General features: G+C 53.3%; 1 protein-coding gene across 8 annotated transcripts in view; it reads right to left on the bottom strand.

Moving 5' to 3' along the window:
- Positions 1 to 15,374: 15,374 nt before the first annotated feature.
- RGS3 (regulator of G protein signaling 3) overlaps positions 15,375 to 22,384 on the bottom strand; it is a 140,556-nt gene continuing 133,546 nt past the window's right edge. For 7 of the 8 annotated variants that reach the window (XM_043565887.1, XM_043565895.1, XM_043565888.1 and 4 more), the window contains 4 exons: positions 18,350 to 18,451; positions 17,897 to 17,958; positions 17,117 to 17,283; positions 15,375 to 16,316 (listed from right to left, as the gene is read on the bottom strand). In XM_043565887.1, the coding sequence (XP_043421822.1) occupies positions 16,131 to 16,316; positions 17,117 to 17,283; positions 17,897 to 17,958; positions 18,350 to 18,451 (517 nt within the window). In that variant the 3' untranslated portion in view covers positions 15,375 to 16,130. Of the gene's footprint in view, positions 16,317 to 17,116; positions 17,284 to 17,896; positions 17,959 to 18,349; positions 18,452 to 18,550; positions 18,924 to 22,384 lie in introns of those variants that run through there. The other variant, XM_043565894.1, reaches the window with a different exon arrangement.

The raw sequence follows: 22,384 nt of genomic DNA, 5'->3' as shown, positions 1-22,384 counted from the left end.
TCCCGGGAGATGGGAGTTTTGGACAGCAAGTCCCGGATTTATGGCCTTTTCTAGCCCGGGGCCCTTGGACAAATCCTCCTGCCTCCCTGAGCCCTGGTTTCCCTGTGTGTAGAATGGGAATAGCAAGAGCTGCCTCCTGGGATGGTCGGGGGACCACGTGCAGGTGTATGAGGTACTCGGTGCAGGCCAGGCACAGGGGGAGGCGCTTGATCGACGCCTGTCCCGTTCCCGTCCGTCCTCGGCTGCCCTGGTCAGCATGAGTTCCAGGCGGGGTTTGACTGGCTCAAAGGCCCCTCCCCTCCTGGCCCCAGCAGAAGCTGCAGGGGAGAAAGAAACAGCCGTTCTTGGAAAGCCACCATCAAGCCCTCCTCGGAATAGGCAGGCCATTCATCAAGACGCCAGCCAGCAGCCACACCAACTGCCGAGCCCGGGGCGGCCCTCCGTGACCTCTCGGCTGCCTCACGCTGAGCTCCCGGGTCCTGTTCACCGCTCCACGTCTACCCCCACACCAGTCACTGGGGGCGAGTTAAAGGCCATCAGGCATTTCCCTCCCTGAGGTCATGTCACTTGACCCCCACCTGCTCAAAGCCTCTCCTGCCTCCCCGCATGAGTAAAGTCCTTAGTCACTTCTGAACATTCCAGGCCCCCTTTGGTCTGGCCAGCATCCCCTCTGTTCTCTCCTGTGCCTTTTCACCTTGAACCCCTCCCACCAGCCAGTCCCTCGTGACCACCTGCTTTTACTACCTATGGGAAGAGCTTAGTTTGGGGCCCTGCATGGGGGAAACTGCCCAGCAAGATGTGATTTAGAGTCGCAGACACCAGGCTTATGTCCTCACAGGGTCCTTTGCCTGGAACGCCTTTGCCCTCCTCTGGCAATCTCTCATGCACACTCAAAGACCCACCTCTGGGGCACCTGGGTGGCCCAGTAGGTTAAGCATCCGACTTCCGCTCAGGTCATGATCTCGCGGTTCATGGGTTCAAGCCCCGCATCGAGCTCTCTGTTGGCACAGGGCCTGCTTTGGATCCTCTGTCCCCCTTCTCTCTGCCCTTCTCCTGCTCATGCTCTCTCTCTCTCAAAAATAAACATTCAAAAAAAATAAATAAAACGCTCCTTAGTCTTCACCTCCTACAGGAAGGCTTCCTCGATGTCCACCTCTCCAGACCAGCGTAGGTGCCTTCTTCCCAGGTAGAACTGGGTAGTGTCCCCATATCCTCCCGTTAGTGCTATGCTATGTGATGAGATTTAGCTCCAGCCTGGCATGTTCACCCCAAGTTCATGTGGATTTCAGCAGGGCTGATGTCCTCATCAGTCCTCCTTGCTTTCTGCCCTTACAGCTGCCCTCTGCCCTAGCGGCCCACTGGGCTCCAGTCTGGAAACACCCCACCGCCCACCTTATCCCAAAGGCCTCGCAGTGCAGAGTCAATCCGGAGAGCAGAGCTTGCTCGCGGTGCGGGGCAGGCAGGGAGCTACCCCAGGGCACCAACAAGCCACCATCAGAGGCGGCACAACTCCTGGGGACTTGTCAATCATCCCTGACCCTGGAGGATCTCCTGCCAGCGGGGATGGGGGAGGAGTGAGAACACTGAGAGTGTTCTGGAAACTCCTCCCTCTCCGAGCCCCTCCCCCTTCTCCCGTTATGAGGGAGAGCTTTGTCTGGCTAGCTCCTGGGAGACCCCCAGAGGAGCCCCACCTGAGACACATTCACTCTGCGCCATTATGCAAAGCAGCTGCTGTCAGCCATTTGATTTATTTTTTAAATTTATTTATTTTGAGAGAGAGCACAAGTGTGTAGGGGGGGGTGGGGGGGAGAGAGAGAGAGAGAGAGAGAGAGAAAAGAGAGAGAGAATCCCAAGCAGGCTCCGAGCCATCAGTGCAGAGCTCAACTCGGGGTTTGATCCCACAAACCGTGAGATCGTGACTGGAGCCAAAATCAAGAGTTGGACGCTTGACTGACTGAACCACCCAGGCGCCCCTGTCTGTTATTTTCAAGAGCCATTGTTCTGGGCTGAATCGTGTCCCCACTCCCAAATTCATATACTGAAGTCTTAACCCCCAGGTTCCCAGAATGTGACTGCGTTTGAGATAGGGCCTTTGCAGAGGTACGTTCAAATGAAGTCATTAGGGTGGGTCCTAATCCAGTGGGATTGGTGTCCTTATATGAAGGGGAGATGTAGACAGACATCCACGGAGGATGATGCGGAGACACAAGGAGAAGGTGGCCATCTGCAAGGCAAGGAGAGAGGGCTCAAGAGAAACAACCCGCTAACACCTAAGCTAGGGCTTGCAGCTTCTGGAGCGGTGAGGAAGTCATTTCTGTTGTCTGGGCCAGTGGGTCTGTGGAAGCCAGCACGGCCGTTTCCACGCATCTCTCTCGTGGCCCCGCCATCACCGATTTATGGGCCTGCCTCCCCTTTCGGACTGACTTTCCCGAAGGCGCTGGACAGAGCTGACTTCCCGTCCTTCGGAGCCGCAAACCCACCACACCCCGGAGAGGTTCGGAGAGCATTTCCTGTGAACGGCTTCCAGGATGAGCAGAACTTCGGTTCAGGCTCTTTAAATCTTCAAATGCTGGAAAGGAAGGAGGCCTGACCACGCACCACCCCTCCCCCCTGATCGGCCTCTGGTTCCACCCTCAACAACTCCTCGCCCCTGCGTTGTACAGATGAGTAAACTGAGGCCCAGAGAGAGCAAGCGATGTGCCCCAGGTGGTTCATGAAGTCAGAGCCATTAGGAAGGAGAGACCAAAGTCCACAAGTCCCAGCGAGGGCCTGAGAGGGACAGGCCGGGGTAGGAAAACTCTGCAGTGTCCCGCCCGCTGGAAGGAGAGAGAGAGGACCCGGGTCTGAGTCCCGACTGCTCCTCTTGCTTGCTGCGTGAGCAAGTAACTGACGTGTCTGAGCTGGGCCTCAGTTTCCACATCTGTACAATGAGGCTGATAGACGGGAGACAGCCCGTGTGGTGCTTAACACGGTGTCTGGCTTAAGAAGTGTTTGTGAGGCGGCTGCTGAGAACGGCCTTCTGGAGGGGCTCAGCTGGCCCAGCACCTGGCCTCACAGGAAGTCTGACAAAGAGTTCTCAATAGAATCTCTTCCTGCCTGTCGGTTGGTCAGCATGGGGGTGAGGGTGGCGGGGGGGGGGCACTTCTGTGCTTCTGTTCCCCGGCCTCCAAGCACAGCCCCCAGTCCCCAGCACATACACTGTCACTTGCCCTCCACCGGCCTCGCAGGGCACAGGGCTGGATAAGGTTCAATGGCCCATTGTTCTCCCTCCAGGCCCAGAGCAGGCCCGGCCTGCCGGGAACAAGCAGCTGAAAATAGTCCCACTGGAGTGTTGGGGTCCAGCTGCTTATCTCACTCCAGGGGGCGGGAGCTGCCCACTCTTCCTGGCCACTACTCTGGGCCAAGTCCAGCTTGGCCAGCTCCCAGGTCACCCCCAGGGGAGAGTCCAAACTCACACCCGCAAAATATTTAGTGGAAAATTCGAGGCTGGTTAGAATTCCCTGAGGGCCGACCCTTGGTGCAAACTTTCAGCCTCAGCCTGTGGCTGCTTGGGAGGAAAGGCCTGGAAGAACAGGCCGTGATGGGCAAAGCGAAGAGAAACAGGGAAAGGTGGTTCCGGATGGTGGGAACAACAGAAGCGGAGAGATGAGGAAGAAGGCCGAACAGGAAGAGGAGAGGCTGTGGGAAATCCGGTTGGGAACGAGTCTCTGAGGGAAGCTCGGGCTCCCTTGAACAGGGTCCAGAATGCCAGGCTTTCCTGACCTTCGAGGCCATGCCTCGCTGAGGTAGGGTCTGAGGTCACCCTCACTTCCAGGCTGCCTCCGACCTCTCCTCCCTAAGGTGTAGTCTGCAGCCCTAAGGGAGGAGCTGAGGGCTGAGGACGGAAAACCGCCTTTAGCGCACCCCTCCAGGCCTGAGAAGGGCTGCTCCCCAGAGACACATCAGGTGGACCCCAGAGTCTCTGCCTGTGGGCTGTGATCACCACGGTCAGCCTACAGATACTCAGGCCTTCGACGGTCAGCTGTCAAACTCCTGTGCTGCACTGGACCCTGAGCTGGGTGCCGGGGAGCCAGACAGCCACTCGGTTCCAGCCTTCGAGGGTGTCACAGTCCAGAAGAGAAAAAGACAAGTGGCACCCCCGGGGCTGAGTCACCTGAGCATGCCGCTAGGACAGCTCAGAGAAGCGTCCTCCTCCTGAGTCGGGACATCAGCAAAGTGTCCCTGGACACTCTGAGCTGAGTCTTGACAGTTGAGAAGGAGATGCCAGGTAAGGAGGTGGCAGGAAAGATGTGAGAACAACATGTGCAAAGGTCCCGGGGTGCAAGTGTGTGTGTCGGGGGGGAGGGGGGTGCAGGCAAAAGGCAGAGATGGGTGTGGGGGTAACGAGGCTTCAAAGATCTTTGGGGACCAGATTTCATCCTTCTCTGAACTCTCCATGGGCACAAACACAGTAGTCACCGACAGAAAGGCTGGCGAATGAAACAATCGGAAAAATGGGAATAAACCACACTGAGTAGATTAAATCCTGTTCGGGGAACTCATTTACAGAGTCTTGTCATTTGATCACTGATTATTCTGTAAGGAAGGTCTTGGGGTGCCTGGGTGGCTCAGTCAGTTAATTGTCTGACTTCAGCTCAGGTCGTGATCTCACGGTTTATGAGTTCGAGCCCCACACAGGGCTCTGTGCTGACAGCTCAGAGCCTGGAGCCTGCTTCGGATTCTGTGTCTCCCTCTCTCTGTGCCCCTCCCTAGCTTGCACTATGTCTCTCTCTCTCTCTCTCAAAAATAAATAAAACATTCTGTAAGGAAGGTCTTTTGTCATTTCTACACTGGGGATTTGATTTATACACTGTGCTTAAATCCAGTGTACCTATATGCACAGACAGCATCCAAAAGCCCCTGCTGGGAGGGTCCAGTCAGGCAGACGCGGGTTCCAGGAAGGCCCAGCATGCACTGACCGGTGGGTGCTTACAGCCTGGAATAAAGAGCTTAGTGGGGTGAAATATACCCAAAAGTGAGCTCCCAAGGACTCTGTGATTGCCCGGCTGGTCCCAGGTCTTCTCCCTTCCCAGTACCCACTGCCTCTGTCCTGTGAGTTTGCATCTCCACCCGCTGGAGGTAGACCATCCCTCCTGTTCTCTCCATGGGCCACAGCCATGGGACTTGTTTTGGCCAATGGGACAATAGCAGACAAGTTGCAAACAGTGGCTTAAAATACACTTGAATCTGAAAGAAAAACACCGGTTCTATACAAGCTGTCCTAGAAAACAGAGGAGAAGGGAGCACTCCCCAATTCATTTTGGGAAGCCAGTATTACCTTGACCCCCAAACCAGAGACAGCACAGAAAAGGAAAACAGACCAGTCGTTCTCATGGATGCAAAGCACAAATCCTTAACAAAATATTAGCAAACAATTCAGCTACATATTAAAACATTATACACCACTACCAAATGAAGTTTATCTCAGGGATGCAAAACTGGCTCTGTACTTGGAAATCAGCCAGTGTAATCTCCCATATTCACAGGTAGACAAGAAATGTCAGATGATCATACCAATTGAATCAAAAAAAGTGTTTGTGGGGCGCCTGGGTGGCTCAGTCGGTTAAGCATCTGACTTCAGCTCAGGTCATGTTCTCACAGCTCGTGGGTTTGAGCCCGCACCGGGCTCTATGCTGACAGCTCAGAGCCTGGAGCGTGCTTCGGATTCTATGTCTCCCTCTCTCTCTGACCCTCCCCTGCTCGCGCTCTGTCTCTCTCTGTCTCTGTCTCGAAAATAAATAAACATTAAAAAATTAAAACAAAAAACAAAAAGTTTTTGTGTTTGTTAGATGCAAAGAAATTGTTTTGTTTTAAATGTTTATTTATTTTGAAAGAGAGACAAAGTGTGAGCAGGGGAGGAGCAGAGAGAGAGGGAAAGAGAATCCCAAGCAAGCTCCAAGCTATCATCAGGCTTGATGTGGGCTCAAGCACATGAACCATGAGATCATGACCTGAGGAGAAATCAAGAGTCAGACACTTAACCAACTGAGCCATCCAAGCACCCCGATGCAAAAAAATTTTTAACAAAACTCAATACCCACTCATGAAAAAAATTTTCAGCAGATTAGGGATAAAGAGCAATTCATATATAAATAAGTAAATTTCCTCTGTGAATATATGTAAATATAAATATTTATAAACATGCTACATGAATAAAATAGCTTAGCAAATAGCATTTACAAAATACTGACAGCTCATATCACACTTACTGATGAAAGACCGAAACCCAATAAGACAAGAAAGGTAAATAAATGACATAGAGATCAGAAAGGAAAAAATAAAACTGTCCCTATTTGCAGATGACGTGATTGTTTATGCAGAAAAGCCCAAGGCATCTACCAAAGACCTCCCAGAACTATTGAATTCAGCAAGGTCACAGGCTACAAGGTCAACATACAAAAATCCACTGTATTCCAATGTGCTGCTACTTTAAAAAAATTTTTTTAAGCTTATTTTGAGGAGAGAGAGAGAGAAAATGCACACATGAGCGTGAGCAGGGGAAGAGCAGAGAGAGAGGAGAGAAAGAATCCCAAGCGGGCTCCTCGTGCTGTCAGCAAAAAGCCCAATGTGGGGCTCAAACACACAACCTGTGAGATCGTTACCTGAGTAGAAATCAAGAGTCGGACGCTCAGTTGACTGAGCCACCCAGGCACCCGGAAACTGCAACTTACAAGATCATTTACAATCACTAAAAAAAAGAATAAAATACTTAGGTTTAAATCTCACCAGATGGGACTCGTGTGCTGAAAACTACTGTGTGCTGATGAATGAAATCAAAGCAGATCTAAATAAATGGAGAGACATAGGAGGCTCAGGAATTGCAATATTCAACATAGGAAAGATGCCAGTTCTCCACAAACTGAAATGCAGGTTTAACACAGTTACTATCAAGATCCCAGGAAGACTTCTGGTAGATGTGGCAAGATTATCATAAAATGTGTATAGAAACACAAAGGAACTAGAATCGGCAAAGTAGTTTTGGAAAGAAAAAAAACAAACAAATGGGGGAGATCACTCTACATATTTCAAGACTTATTATATAGCTACAGTAATCAGGACTGTATGCCATTGGTGGAGGGACAGAAACATAGATCAGCGGAACTGAACAAAGAATTGAAAAATAGACCCGTACAAAGGCTAGCCTACTGATTTCTGACAAAAGTGCAAAACCAATTCCATGATAACATGCTACACCCACTCGGATGCCTAAAATAAAAAAAAAATTTTTTTTAAGTCACTGTAACAAGCATTCCGAAAAATTGTGAAGAGGTCGGAGCGCTCACAAACTGCTGGTGGGAAGGTAAAATGGTGCGGCTTGAAACACAGGTCCTCAAAAGGTGAAGCGTAGAGTTGGTGACTCAGCAATTAGTTTACAACTCTGCCCAGGTCTACACCCAAGAGGACGGAGAACATACGTCCGCACAAAAACTTGCACACGAATGTTCACAGCAACACTATTCATAATGGCCAAAGAGCAGAAACAACTCATGTGCCCATCAACTGACGAACGGATAAATAAATAAAATGTGATCTGTTACACGGTACGTGGGATCCACACAACGGAATATGACCAAGCAGTAGAAAGAAAGGAAGAGCTGATCCATGCTACAACGTGATGAACCTCGAAAACGTTATGCAAAGTGAAAGAAGCCAGACAGAAAAGACCACATATCATATGATTTCATTTACATGCAATGTCCAGAAGAGGCAAATTGTAGAGGCAGAACATAGATTAGTGGTTGCTCAAAGCCAGGAAGGTGGGGCTATAGAGATGGGAGTGATGGCTAATAGGCATAGAGATTTTCTAGGGGGTGACGAAAATGTTCTAAAATTGATTGTGGTGATGGTTGTACAACTCTGTGAAAATACCAAAAACCATTGAGTTATACACTTTTAATAGGTAGATTATAGGATTTGTGGTTACATCTCAATAAAGCTTTTAAAAAGCTTTTTTTTTTAATTTTTAAAAACAATTCAATAGAAGGATAGTCTTTTCAACAAATGGTGCTAAAGCAAATGGACATCCTTATGCTAAAACACCACAAAACAAAACACCAAGCACCTCAATCTAACCTCACGTCTTCTGCAGGAATTAACAGGGACTATAAAGTACAAAACTATAAAACATGTAGAAGAAAATGTAGGAGAAAATCTTCAGCCCCAGGGATCAATCGGTGAAAAGTTCTGAGACATAACACCCAAAGCAGGATCTAAAAGAAAAAAAAAAGTGATAACTTGATCGACATTAAAAAGCTATTGCTTAGCAAAAGGTGCATTAGCAGCATGAAAAGGCAAGCTGCAGACTGAGAGAAATTATTTGCAGATCACACACACGACGAAGGATTCATCCACAGAATATGTAAAGCACTCTCTAACTCAAAACAGTAAAAAAGCAAACACTAACTAGGAAATGAGCAAAAGGCGTGAAGAGACAGTGCACCAAAGAGGAAATACAGAGAATAAATACAGGAGAGGATGCCCGATACCTTCACGTTCACTAGTCATCAGGGAAACATACATGAAAATCTGATGAGATGGCACCGTATACCTATTGGAACAGCTACAATAAAAAAACACTGAGGCAACATTTAAATGCTGGCAAAGAGTCTGAGACACTGGATCTCTCACGGTACAGCTACTCGGGAAGACTGTGTGGCAATTTCTTACAAACCTATACTTACTGCGTGACCCAGCAATTGCACTTCTGGACATTTACCCCAGAGAAATGAAAACTTGTGTCCAAAACCCTCGACATGACTGCTGGTAGCAGCTTTATATGGAAACTGGAAAGAACCAAAATGTCCACCAATAAGTGAATGGGTAAACCGGCTGTGGTACATCCACACCACAGAACACCACTCAGCAATAAACAGGATCGAACTATTGGCACACACAGCCACTTGGATGGATCTCAAGGCCATTATGATGAGTGAAGAAAGACCATCTCAAAAGGTCACATAGTGCACGATTCCATTTATATGACATTCTCAAAACGACAAAATTATAGAGATGGCGAGCAGATTAGTGGTTGCTAAGGGTTAGGGATGGAAGGTGGGGGATGGGTGTGACTATAAAAGAGTATCCAGGGATATCTTTGTGGGGACATAGTTCTGTGTTGCCACTTCCACAGTGGTTCCATAATCTACACATGTGACAAAATAACATAGAACTATACACACACACACGTTGTACCGATGTCAGATTCTGGTTTCCAGATTGTACCATAACTATGTAAGAGGTAGCTACTGGGGGAAACTGGGTGAAGGGTACATGGGACATTTCTCAGCAGTTTCCTGGGGATATATAATTATTTCAAAGTTAAACATTGAAAAGAAAACCCAAGGCGCCTGGGTGGCTCAGTCGGTTGAGCGTCCGACTTCAGCTCAGGTCATGATCTCACGTTCGTGGGTTCAAGCCCCGCGTCTGGCTCTGTGCTGACAGCTCAGAACCTGGAGCCTGCTTTGGATTCTGTCTCTGTCTCTGTCTCTCTCTCTCTCTCAAAAATAAATACACATTAAAAAAAGAAAAGAAAACCCAAACCACTTTCATTTCAGTGAGCCCCTGGGTAGATGCTGAGCCTTCTGCACAGAGCAGATCTGAGCCCAGGAAGGGAGGGTGGCGCCTTCGAGGGCCTGAACACAGGCTGGAACGGCTGCATGCATACAGCTCACGGCCTGCTTTCATTCTTCACAAGAACCCCATTAGTGGGAACTATTAGTATCCCCTCTTTATAGATGAGGACACAGTGGCTCAGAAAGGTTAAGTGACTTGCCCACAGTCCCACAGTAAGTGAGCATCTGAGCCTGGACTCGGAGAGAAGAGAGAACTGTATCTGTATACCCACTATGTGCTTTACATATACTGATTTCATTAACCTTCACACAATCCCAATCGAGTGCATAGCAGTCCCATCTGACAGATGAAGAAGCTGAAATCTTGTGCCTTACGCAAGGCACAGAATTCTCCGGTTCTGTTTGTTTTCCAAATAGTTTTTACATTTTAATGTTCAAACTAAATCAAACCATGATGATTGTTAATGTGATTTATAAATAAATAAGATTGAAATTAAAACTGCCAGAAATTGTTTTTGACATGATAGGTAATTTCACGAAATATTTAATATTGCAAACAAACCACTTTTCGTGATATGACCTGTTTTACAATAACTTCCTTGCATATCCGTTACCCAAATGATGTAATTACGCAATTTTTGGTTCGTCTAACTGAAAGCATTCTTCGAGCCCAGGTCTGTTGGCCTCTGAAGCCCATGTTCCTCATCACCATCCTCTGCTGCCTTGCGATGGGACAGATTCCGGGGATCGGGCCAGTTCTTTGCTGCAAGAGCACCTCAGAGGGAGAGGCCAACACGACCTAAGGTGTCAGAGGCAGATGGCTCCTTGAGGGAACTTGGAACGTCCCCCGCCCATTTTTCAGATGGGGAAGGTCGAGGCCCAGTGAAGGAAGGGACTTACCATAAACTGGCCGCAGTAGACCCTGGGTTGCTGGTTTTCTTCCCGCAATTCCGGGGACTGTGAGCTTTGTCTTTGCAAACTGAGCTCGGCCCCCGGACGGGGCTGCTCTGGCCTGGGCTTGGGGTGCGTGTGTGAGACAGAGGTGGGGTAGGTGTGGACTTTACCTCAAGGGAACAAACGTGCAAATAGCCGGCACAGGCTTCCTCCACTCAGCCCGGCTAGAGGTCATGGGCGGCCGCGTCCCGAGCGGCATGAACCCGTAGGGACTCCAGGGCAGGTGGCAAATAGACCGCTCCATCCCAGTCAGTCCTTCTAGTTCCCCCTCTAGGGCAGAGGTGGCTAGACTCTGTTTGTAGTCCTGACAACCCTCCCCACACCCCCCACCATACGCAGACACACCCGGCCTGGATTCTAGCCCCTCGCATCGCACAAAGCGCCATCTGCCCCTTCAGAAGGTCCTCAGGCAGGATGAAAGTTGGTTCTCCTCGTTTCCCGGAAGAAACCAACAGGAGAGAGGAGGGGCCTCATACAAGGTCACACACGGGTTTGGGACAGGCCAGCTGCCCGCCTATATGGGTGCTACTCAGGTTGCTCCTCAAACGGCAAGCAGGGCTCTGCTGAGCCCACTGACCCTGGGGCCCAATCCCACCCTTTTGTAGCCCTGCCCTTGTCTTTGAGTCACTGGTGGCCTTGTCTTAAAAACTGCCTGTCGAGCCGATGGGGGGGCAGCTTCCTCCCGCACAGCTGCTTCCTTAGCCTGACCTCACCTCTTGATGCTCAGTGGCAGCCCAGGGCCCCCCTCCATCTGCCTACGTGAGGCACCCCCTCTGCGGCTGGCCCCCTGCTGAGGGTTTACACGTATTCCTTATCTCACTGAGTCCCCCTGAGACCCATTAGGTGGGATTACTATTCCCATTTTATAGATGAGATGACGGAGGCTCGGAGAGGTAAGGCACTTTATCAAAAGCTCTACTGAAGACTGGGATTCAGCTCAGGACCAGACATCCCCACACATTTAAGCTCCTGTCCTTCCTTAGGAAAGCTCCACCCTCAAGACCAGGAGAACCTGTGCTGTCCACGAATTCCCTCTGACCGGCAGGAGGCGAGGCTGCCCGCCATGAGGGACTGGGGTTCCAGTCTCTGCTCAGCCACAACATACCTTTCCACTTTCCCTGAACATTAACTTTCTCATCTGTGAAAGGAAAACAACACTCTGAACTCCTCCAGGCCTGCTGTGAGGACTGATGGAGATAAGGCATAGAATGCCCTTGGTGTGTGCCCCTGTGTGGCCAGCAGCTACTTTTTTTTTTTATTATTTTTTTCGTGTTTATTTATTTTTGAGAGAGAGAGAGAGAGACAGAACGTGAGCGGGGGAGGGGCAGAGAGAGAGGGAGACACAGAATCCGAAGCAGCCTCCAGGCTCCGAGCTGTCGGCACAGAGCCCGACTCCGGGTTCGAATTCACGAACAGTGAGATCATGACCTGACCCAAAGTCAGAGGCGTAACCAGCTGAGCCTCCCAGGCGCCCCAGTAGCTACTACTTTTTATCTGCAACTGGCATTGCCCTCTCCCCCAACCCTAGCTACCCTCACTCTCATCCGTGCTGAGCAGGCCCGGACCAGCCCTGAAGCTCTTCCTCCCCACCCCCTCCCCCCCCTCCACCGTTTCCTCCAACCCATGGAACGGGCACCCTGGCGGCAGGGGGCCCAGGGCACCCCCTTTCCTCCTGTCGGGCCCTGCCAGGGAGAGGATAGGCAGAGTCAGATGTTTCACAGATGGTGCCGATTATAAGCCAAAGAACAGCTCAGAGAGCACTTGTCTGAGGCCCAGGGTCTGTTGCCTGAGGGCACGAGAGCACTGAGGGAGAGGAGGGGAGCAGAGGGGTGACTTGCGGAGACTTTCTAGAGTAGGATATCAGTGAAGGGGACCTAGGGAGGGGACAGGAGGAACTAGAGGACCAAGGCAGAGACATGGGGGTGGGGAGCGCAGAGGAGTTTAGTGAGGGTGTGGGGAGAAGAGAAAAATGAAGCCGGAGAATCGGGGAGCGAGTAGGGGGCTCCCAGGGCGGACGACCCACGGGGGCTACTACTGACTGACCTGCCCCCATTACCCCACCCAGCCCCAGGATCCTGGCTTCACAGAGAAAGAACTTTAGAACCTCCAGGGGCTCCCAGGCCCTCCTGAGCTGCTCTGGGAGATAATGAGCTCCCTGTCACAGGCGAGATGCAAGCAGAGACCCAAGAAGGGACTCAAGCACGAGTCAGCCGTTTAGACCAGATGGTCTCTTCCCAGCTGGAGAGCCGGGGAGGCCACATCTGCCCCAAGCGAGGCCAAGAGGCCAAGAGGCCAAGAGCTGGAGGGACTGGGCCATAGGCAGGCCAATGCTGAGTGTCGTCCCACCAGCATCCAGTGGAGAGCGACTGCCCTACCATGCCCTCTTCCCTTTCCACCCTTCAAACCCCATCTGCAGGCTGACCCCAAGTGCTCCCAGCCAGGCCGGCTGGGCAGTGGTGTGAGGACAGGCTGTTTCTGACACTCCCTGGAACCGGCTGGCTTTGTCCTCTAGCTAAATGTTCCTGGAAGGACAGAGATCTGGGGCCTGAGGCTAAAGGCTCCCTGTCCGCACCGATCAGGGTAGAGTCCCGGCCTGGACAACTTTAGCATGAGTGTTGCCACCCCCCTGGGACCCTGAATAATGATGTCACTAACAGCAGCTTGCATTGAAGGAACACATCCCCGTGCTTGTGGGCTAAACTTGCTGCAGGCATGACCTCCCTTAGTCACCGAAGCTCTGGGAAAGGTGCCAATACGCACAGTTTAGAGATGAGAAAACTGAGGCGAAGAGAGGCTGCGTGATTTTTTCCAAGATTTACATCTAGTAGTAAGCAATGGAGCCAGGGCCTGGGCCTTTCACCTCTATGCAGCACTGCGCCTCCCTCTGCCTCAGTCTTCCCATCTGTAGAATGGGAAGAGACCTGGACATAATGACCTCACAGCCTTCATGTCCCACATTGAGCAGCCTGGGACTGCCAGACAGAAAGCAAGGGGCCTGATCCTTCCTCGCATGTTAAAAAAAAAAAAAAGTGGGGGACAGCCCACTATATCGTGAGGGGACTGAGGCCTCAGTGGAGAGGGCTGTGCCCAAGGTCCCCAGGGAGCCCAGTCAGGGCCCAGGGCAGGGGGATCCAGGCACCTTTCCAGTGGGCTATCCAGCTGCTCAGCAGAGTCAAAGCCGCTCTGGGCCAAGGGACCCAGTGTGAGTAATGGAACCAGGCAATGGGGCCTTCCGAAATGAGAATTCCATCTGCCTGACTTTGCTCTCCGGGACTTCGGTTTCCATGGCAACTCGGGGGTGGGAAGGTGGAGGGCTTGGCCCAAGGCTAAACCCCTGGAACCCGAAGAAAGGGGAAGGTGAGGCTCTTCAGGGGCACAGGGTCTCCTCCAAGTGGAGGGCACCAGAGAAGTCGAGCCAGGCTGAGACTCAAGTCCCGGGCTCCGTCGGCTGCCAGCTCTGCCTGCTGGCCATCGTGGGAGGAACAGGAGCGGTACTGTGGTCCCCTCTGGGCCTGTTTTCCCAGCTGTCAGACCCCCAATCTCAGACCCGGATGCCATCTGCGAGGTGCCCTTGCTCTGAGTTAGGGGCACATCTCTGCCCCTCGCCGTCCCATTTTAGCCTCGAGGTGGCTCCGTGGTGGGAAAGCTCTTCACTGATTACGAGGCCAAACAGGGCTCAGGCCAGGTCCAATGCCAGGCCCTGGTGCCTGAAGAAGACCCAGCTCCACTCCTGGAAGAGCTCACACTCCAGTACTGGAAAAGAAGGCTGTACAACGTGTGCTGAGCACCTACTGTATGCCTGGCCCCAGGTTAGGCCTCCAGGGAAAAACAGCGAGGGGAGGCAGGGAGGAGAATGACCACACAGCCCTGTGTCCTCTGTGTCTCCAACTTACGGTGGGCAGATGTGAACCCAGGACCCCGGGCAGGGAACGGATCCAGGGAGATGGGGCCCAGCCCCTCATGCACCAATTCCGTCCGGCTTCATCAAAGCTGGGCCAGTCCCCACTCCAGGCCATGTCCAGGCCCCTGCGCCCCAGACCGTGGCAGGTGGCATGGGGGGGCGGCTTTGGCATCAGCTTGGCCTGGGTTCCAGGCTCCCTTCTACCTCCCCCAGGCAAGCGGTCCAGGGCCTCCGGTGAAGTGCAGCTTTGGACGGGGCCTTTCCTAAATTTGCATCTCCCATTAGGCACAGAGTGGGAAGCCTTCCTCAGGGACACAGAGGGACTCTCTGTAATCCCTGTTCCTCGTCACCTGCCCAGCTCTGTCTTCTGTCCTAAAGGCATGCATGGGCCTGCCCACGCCCGGCCTCATCCACCTCCACCAACAAGCCCTGTGCCACCTGAAAGTCCCACTAGGATCTCAGGGTAAGGGGCGGGGAGCAGAAAAATGAAGGGCTTTCGCCAGTTGGTGGCCAGGCTAGGACTCCACTCTGTGGCGAGTAGAGGACAGCAATCCAGAGCACAGGTTTTATAGCCAGCTGGGCCCACGCAGAACCGTCTGCCACTTGCCAGCTGTGTGACCTTGGACAAGTCACCCCACCTGCCTGTGCTTCAGTCTCCTCATCTGTGAAATGGGCATAACCCTCACCTCCCAGGCTTGTGGAGAAGATGAGATGGTAAACAGGACAAGCACGGCCGAGTGTCCGGCCCAGGGAGGCACCCTGTCAGGGAGGGGCAATCACCGGTGTATCGTGTATATGGCTCTGGGATGGGAGGTGGGTGATGGCGAGACAGAAGCCGTTCTGACCCTCCCAGCCCCAGTGACCCTGGGAAAGCCCAAACCCGGGAACACCCAGAAAGGGTCAAGAACGAGAAATAACACAGGCCTTTTATTTGCTCCAGAACTTGGCTGCTGTGTGGTCTGAGGGTGCCACGCCTTCCCAGAGCCCCTGAGGGACACCTCACGCAGCAGGTGCTGGATTTCTGTGCGAGGTCACACGGCAGCACCCACCCCTCCAGGCCTCATCAGTCCGGAAGACCCAGCTGCCACCACTGGTGCCCGAAACTGGAAAGTGGGGTCCACCCTCTCTGCAAGGTGGCTTTTCACAAGGCATTGGTTAAAATATTGCACTTGTAAATTAGGAACACTGATGAGGCAAAAATTTCCTATTACAGGACAACGTGCCAAGCATCCGACTACTGTTTAAATAAATAAAACTCAAGGTGAGGGTCTGAGCTGCAGCCCCAGTGGCCCCTAAGGAGAGCGCTGGAGCCCACAACCAGGCCCCCTGCCCCATCAGCCAGTTCTTTAAGGAACTTGGTCAATGCTGAGTCTTTGCAGCACAGAGCAGCAGCTCCGGATCTGGCTCAGCCAGGGCCCCTGACCTGCCAGGGCCCTTGGGCCCCCTCGTACCGGGGCAGTGAGGACCCAACGGGGCCGGTCCTCCTTCTCCTCCAGTGGCCTGGGCCTCTCTCGGTCCAGGCCTCTCGTCTGAATGTCCGTCTGTCCGTCCGGAGACACAGCCTCCGGGGGCTTGCTTGCCCCCTCCGTCGCAGGGGGAGAGAGGCAGGTGGGAAGGGGGCCCAGCCCGCCTGATGTGAACACCGAGCTCTACTCTGGCAGCCCCTAAAGTGGGGGACTCATCTTCTTCTGGTTAATGAGGTCCAGGTAGAGGTCGGAGCGGAGGAAGCGCGGATACGAGTCCTTTTCCATGAGCCCGAAGATCCGCTTCTGCGCCAGATCGAAGCAGCCCCGGGTCACGCTCTGGAGGTTGTCCTTGGTGTGCTCCCGTGTGTAGGAGTCCAGGTTTACCTGCGGAGGTGGAGGGCAGTGCGCTCAGCTCTACCTGCAGGGGGGCGATCCTGGGGGCGGAGGGCCAGGAACGTGACCTACCCAGCCTTTCACCTCCGAGCCCCTCTGCTCCGTGTCTTAAGGCTCAGAGTGGAGGCCCTCAGGTCAGCGATTCAAGTCGTGGCTGGGTCGCTCATTGTAGGGCTGGTAGTGTATAAGGCCTGCGGACACCCCCGCTAAGGTCTGACTGCCTGGTTCGAATCCCGGCAGTGCCACACCTAGGTGTGTGACCCTGAGCGAGTCATCTAAGTGCTCTGAGTCCCGTTGACTCGTCTGCAGGCTAGGAAGAACAGTCTGTCCCTCAAAGAGCATTGAAGACTAAGCAAGGTCATCCATGCTGAATAGATACGGATTAAATTGATAGATCGTCCACTGTGACTCTGCACGCAGCGTCTAGCACTCAGTCAGCACTCCATAGGTGTGGGTTACTCTGACTAGGTTCTCTGAGACTGTCTCCTCATTTTTAAAATGAAGAGAATATTAAACCCATTTTACAGGTTGTCGTCAGGTTAAATAAAAGAGCACACACATAAAGAGCTTAGCAGGTGCCTGCCACACCGGTGCCTGGGCAGTGACCATTTCTGTTCTTCCCAGGGCCCCTGTCTGCTTCCTCTGCTCCCTGGACACATGGTCCCCGAGGGTCACTCTGGCCTCTTCTCCTTCCTGAGCTCCTTGAGGCTGCCAGGTACCTACGATCACTGAGAGGCCACTGGGGATGGGGATGGGGATGGGGGGCCTGAGGGCCCGGCCTGAGGCCTTACCTCCTTGCACGCCTGGATCGCAATGTACTCAGCAAAGATCTTCTTGGCCTTGGCTGTCATCTTGGACTGTGACTTGACCTTCTTGAAGTCCTCACATGCCAGCCAGAATTCCAGGTTCTCCTCACTAAACTCGGTGCGAAGGAAGGCCTGGAACACTGCTAACCCATCTGTGAGGAGAAGCCCAGGCCGTTTGTGAGAGGCAGAACCAGCTACTTCTGCCCTCTGGCCGCCTAGCTTCCCCTCCAGGGGCCTTTAGGGTGCAGAGCTTAGTAAGATAACCACTTCCAAGAGCCAGGGACCCAGGGCCATGGACCCACCCCTGCCACTCTGCCTCTCTGGGAGCCTTGGCCAGGTGTCTTCCCTGTCTAGTGCCTCAGCTCCCTCATCTGTAGAGTGGGGGTCACGAGTCTATTTCCTGGAGCCCTGCGAGGATCAGAGGGGATCCTGCCCATGAGACGCGGGGCACATTTGGCCCAGAGTAAGCCCTGGGTACGTGGAAATGTTTATTGTTACTCTGGGACTCCGGGTCTGAGCACACAGGTCCCAGTGGCCTCTGGCAGGCAATGCCAGCTCCCGTGGCCAGGGCAGCGCTGGCAGAAGCCGGCGCCGAGGCCAGCCCAAGGGCCTCTCCCGACAGCAGAGGCCCCTGGGGGGACCCAGCAGAGAGGGAAAGGCGACCTCTCTGGGACCAGCCTCAGTCTCTGGGTCTGGGAGAGGAGCAAAGAGAAGAGGGAGGGAGGTAACACGGGGAGGGGAGCAGGCCGGCCGGCCCCCACTTACATTTGTGAAGCAGCAGCTTCTCCAAGGACTCACCCCACTTGAGGGCTTCCTCCGAGGTGGGCCTGAGGGGGGAGGGAAGGGGCACAGTGAGGCACCGGGAGGTTTCGGGGAAGTGGGGTGGCTGAGGCTCGGGGCACTCTGTCGGCTGCCCTCGGGCCGGGCAGTGGCCAGCCCAGCTGAGGAGCCCAGAAGGGGGCCCACCCTGCTTCCCTGGGCCGGCACCACTCCCAGCTCCCACCTCTGTCCCTGCCTGGCTGTCCTTCCCAGAGCAGCTGCTCCGGGTGAGGGCTGCTGCTTGCCAGGTGCCAGGCTCTCTGAGCGAGCCTCCATCCACCCCAGAGCTGGGTCCAGCCAAAAAGAGCCCTGTGCATTTAAGCTGGCCACCAGCCCTGCTTTCCCGGGGATCAGCGAGTGCCTGAGGGGTCACGGGGGGCGGGGGCGGGGGCGACCTACTTGAATGACTTCACCATTTTGTCCGCCTTGCCCCCAGGTTGGGCCCCAGGGGACTCGTTCCTCCTCCGGAAGATGCCCAGCTTGTTCTTCATGTCCTTGGCTCTGGGGGCAGAAGCAGAGAAGGGGGTCGGTCAGCCAGGCACACTCAGCCCCGGCAAATGCAGGGCGGGAAGGGCGTGCGCTGGGGTGAGAGGCACCTACTCCTTCATCGTGTGCCGCCTCTGGAGGTTCCCGTTGCGCGTGAGGTACATGCCTCGGAGCATCTCCGCGGGGCCCCCCACCTTGGGGCCCGGGGTGGTCCGCGGGGAGCGCCCCCCAGGCTCTTGCCCCCAGGCCTGCGTCCCGGGCGCCGGGCAGCGACGGTTCCGCGGGCTGCCGCCAGCCGAGCGCTCGCTCGTTCGCCGCGATCTCGGCCGGAGGACTGGGCTCCCGGGCGCAGGCCGGGCTGGGACTCAGACGGGAGGAGCCAGGAAATGGGAGGGCCCAGGACGGGGAGCGGAAAAAAAAATATCCCTCCCGGCCAACCCTGAGAGGGAGCCCGTGAAAGGGGCATGTGTCTGCAAGGGGCGGCCTCTGGGGCCCGCCCGGCGGAGAGCCAGACCCAGTTATTTGTGACCGGCCTCTCCGTTGCCATGGCAGCGCCAGGGGAAGGAGGAGAAAACAAGTCAGCAAATTGCTGGGAGGGAGGGGCGGGAGGCTCTGCCCACCCGGGTGGCTGGACTGGCTATTTTTAGCCAGGAATCATTTTTAGTCTGGCCACTCCCCCAGGAGGCAGCTGGGCAAAGCTGCTGGCAAGAAAGGGGTTAAATGTCCCATGCTCCAGTGTGCCCCCCTTGTCCCTAGACCCCCCCCCCCATCGGGCACCTCCAGCAGAAGAGCTCCTGGCAGCTGGCCTCAGCCTCAGTCGTGGGCTTTGGATACAAGCGGCCACCAATATGCACGATGCCCCAAAAGTCTTAGTACAAACTTAAGCTCAAACAACTTCAGACGTACAAATCCTATAAACTTTCAAAAATGTCATTTGGGATTTTAATTAATGTAACTTATTTAACACACATTCGGTTTTGTGAATTTTGAATGATAAACTTTAACATTTTTCATTTTTTGGTCTCTGTCCTTCTAAATATAAAAAAATCCTGACTTGAAACCAAAAGTTAAAATGAAGAATGCATTGGCAAAATCACAATGCTACCTAAGTGTAAAAGGAATTTAAATCATTCAACTTTTGTGGCTCAGTCGGTTAAGCGTCCGACTTGGGCTCAGGTCATGATCTCAGAGTCTGCGGTTCAAGCCCAGCATCGGGCTCTGTGCTGACAGCTCAGAGCCTGGAGCCTGCTTCACATGCTGTGTATGTGTGTGTGTCTCCCTCTCTGACCCTTCCTCTCTTTCTCTCTCAAAAATAAGTAAACAGGGGCCCCTGGGTGGCACAGTCGGTTAAGCGTCCGACTTCAGCCAGGTCACGATCTCGCGGTCCGCGAGTTCGAGCCCCGCGTCAGGCTCTGGGCTGATGGCTCGGAGCCTGGAGCCTATTTCCGATTCTGTGTCTCCCTCTCTCTCTGCCCCTCCCCCGTTCATGCTCTGTCTCTCTCTGTCCCACAAATAAATAAACGTTAAAAAAAAAAAAAAACAAATAATGAAAACCACCTAAAAGTCCACCTGCAGAGACCAATGCTAGAAAAATGTCAAGTGCTTGAAAAAAAATAAGTAAACAGTAAAAAAAAAAATAATTCAGCTTTCAGACGGGTGTTTGTAAGTTTGTAGTATTTACATTTCTGCAGTTATTCCAGCTTAAAGTAGCATTAAGGCCCACGGGACACTCTGTGTAAGTCGTTAAGGGAGGTGGTACCCTGTGGAGGTTAAGTGTGAGATTCTGGAGCCACACAGCCTCAGGTTCAAATCCCGGCTCCAGAGGTTACCAACCGTGTGCTCTTTGTCAAGTTACCCGACCTCTCAGAATGTCGAATTTTCTCATCCATCAAAAAGGGATGATTGTAGTACCTACCAGCTGCTTAGGGTTGTAACTGCACGTAGAGTTTTAAGCACATTGCCTAGGGCAAAAATGATCAGACAAGAGCTGAGGCCCACAGTGTCCTGAGGGTCTGGGGCAGCTGCCCAGGGCTGGGGACCTTGCTCTGGCAGGTCTCAGCCGTGAGCTAAGGCCAAGGAGTCCAGGGATTGGCAGCCGTCTGGGTGAGGACTGGGGCCCTCAGCAAACCCGGGAGACTGGGTGCCAGCACGTGACTTCCTGGGGCATAGTGCTCTGTCTGACAGGATGGCAGGGCTCAGAGAGGCGCCACGTGTCGCCACGTGGGTCCAGAAGGCAGAACAGGGACCCATAAGAGGAATCTAAAAGAACACTTTCCTCCAATCGGAGCCATGAAGACATGGAAGGGGTGGGCTCTGGGGCATGGGCTCTCATCTCTAGGGGCTCAAAGACTACCTCGCAGGGCTGCCGTGAACCTCCTTCGGAGCTTCAATAGAGGAGGTTCTGAAGAAAAAAATACCTATGTATTTCTATTTCTATTGTTAGCCCCAGCACGCCAGGTTTCAGATCCCCACTCTACCACTTACTTGCTGCGTGACCTAGGACAAATAACTTAGCTTCTTTCTGCTTCAATTTACTCATTTGTAAGATAGGGTAAGAAAAAAAGGAAACGTAAAATAAAAACAATGGTAAAGAGGGGAGCCTGGGTGGCTCAGTCAGACTTGGGCTCAGGTCATTATCTTGCGGTTCACGAGTTCGAGCCCCGTGTCCGGGCTCTGTGCTAACAGGGTCAGAGCCTGGAGCCTGCTTCACATGCTGTGTTTCCCTCTCTCTCTACCCCTCCTCTGCTTGCACTCTGTCTCTCTCTCTCTCTCTCTCTTTCTCAAAAATAAAATAAAACATTAAGAAATTTTTTTTAAATACTGGTAAAGATTAAATTAGATAATATATGGAATACACACAGAACAGTGCCTGGCACGATAAATATTACTTATTTTTGTTGCTATCTCAGATTCTAAGAGTCCTCGATTATGTGAGCTTCAGGCATTCAAAGGCAGAGAGCGCCCACCCCAAAGCAAGGCTAGTGTTGGTGGACCAAGATGGCTCCAGCACCCCCAGATGGCCACCCCTACTGCCCCCTACTGCATCCCCCCCCCCGGGAGCAACACCCACAGTGGCTTTGGTGATACCTGGACCCAATGGTGGGTGCAAAGGGCTATTTTTTTGTGCATTTTGCCTTCCCGAGAAGGTGTGACTGTTCCTGGCTGCAGAGTGAGAGAAGCCTACAGTTGCACAGGAACCTGGAGAGGGCAAAGGAGCTGAAAAGAAAGAGTTTCTCGGGTCGTGGATACAAGCCAAAGTGGAGGCCAGGGAAAAGGCTGCCAGAGGCATCTGGGAACACTCCTGTCTCCTCCCCCAGGCCCCACTGGTAAATAATGGTGGGTACTACCAGACCCAGAGGGGAGGGGGGCTCCTTCTGGGGGGCTCCATGTGACCCACTGCCTTCTCTCCATCCCTCCCCGTAGTCTCCAGGGCTTTGGACCCAGGTGTACAAGGAGGCCCAAGGAGAAGGCACATACACCCTGTTCATTTATTTGGCACCTCTAACAAACCTCCAAAACGGAAGTGTAAGGCGAGTGTGACCAGAAAGGCTGGGGAGTGTGGGCTTTGCTACCTAGACCAGCAGCGCCACCTCCTGGTAATTCCCAAGACTGCTAGCATTCAAGGGCTTAGGAGGAAAAGGGGGGAATCCCAGTAAACTGTCGGTTCAGTGCTTTCTCAGAGGCAGCAAAGAACTTGTCAAGGGCACTCAGCCACCACTTGACTCAGAGGCTGGGCCGGGGCCAGGACAACCTGGCTGGTTGCCTCTGCTTGGCTCCCTGGGGCTTCCAGGTACTGAATCAGCACACTGCATCACTCGCATGAATGCTGAGGGCAGTGCCGGATGCTCAGGACCTTCGTGACCCTACCCTGGGGCCACTGCTAAGTCCTAAGATCCTCTTGTTCACTGGTGTCTGTCTAGGGAAGGACTGGACACAGCCCCTTCTCCC

The sequence above is a fragment of the Prionailurus bengalensis genome, chromosome D4 (genome assembly GCF_016509475.1).
Source record: "Prionailurus bengalensis isolate Pbe53 chromosome D4, Fcat_Pben_1.1_paternal_pri, whole genome shotgun sequence".
Lineage (NCBI taxonomy): Eukaryota > Metazoa > Chordata > Mammalia > Carnivora > Felidae > Prionailurus > Prionailurus bengalensis.
This window is presented reverse-complemented; position numbering and strand designations above follow the sequence as displayed.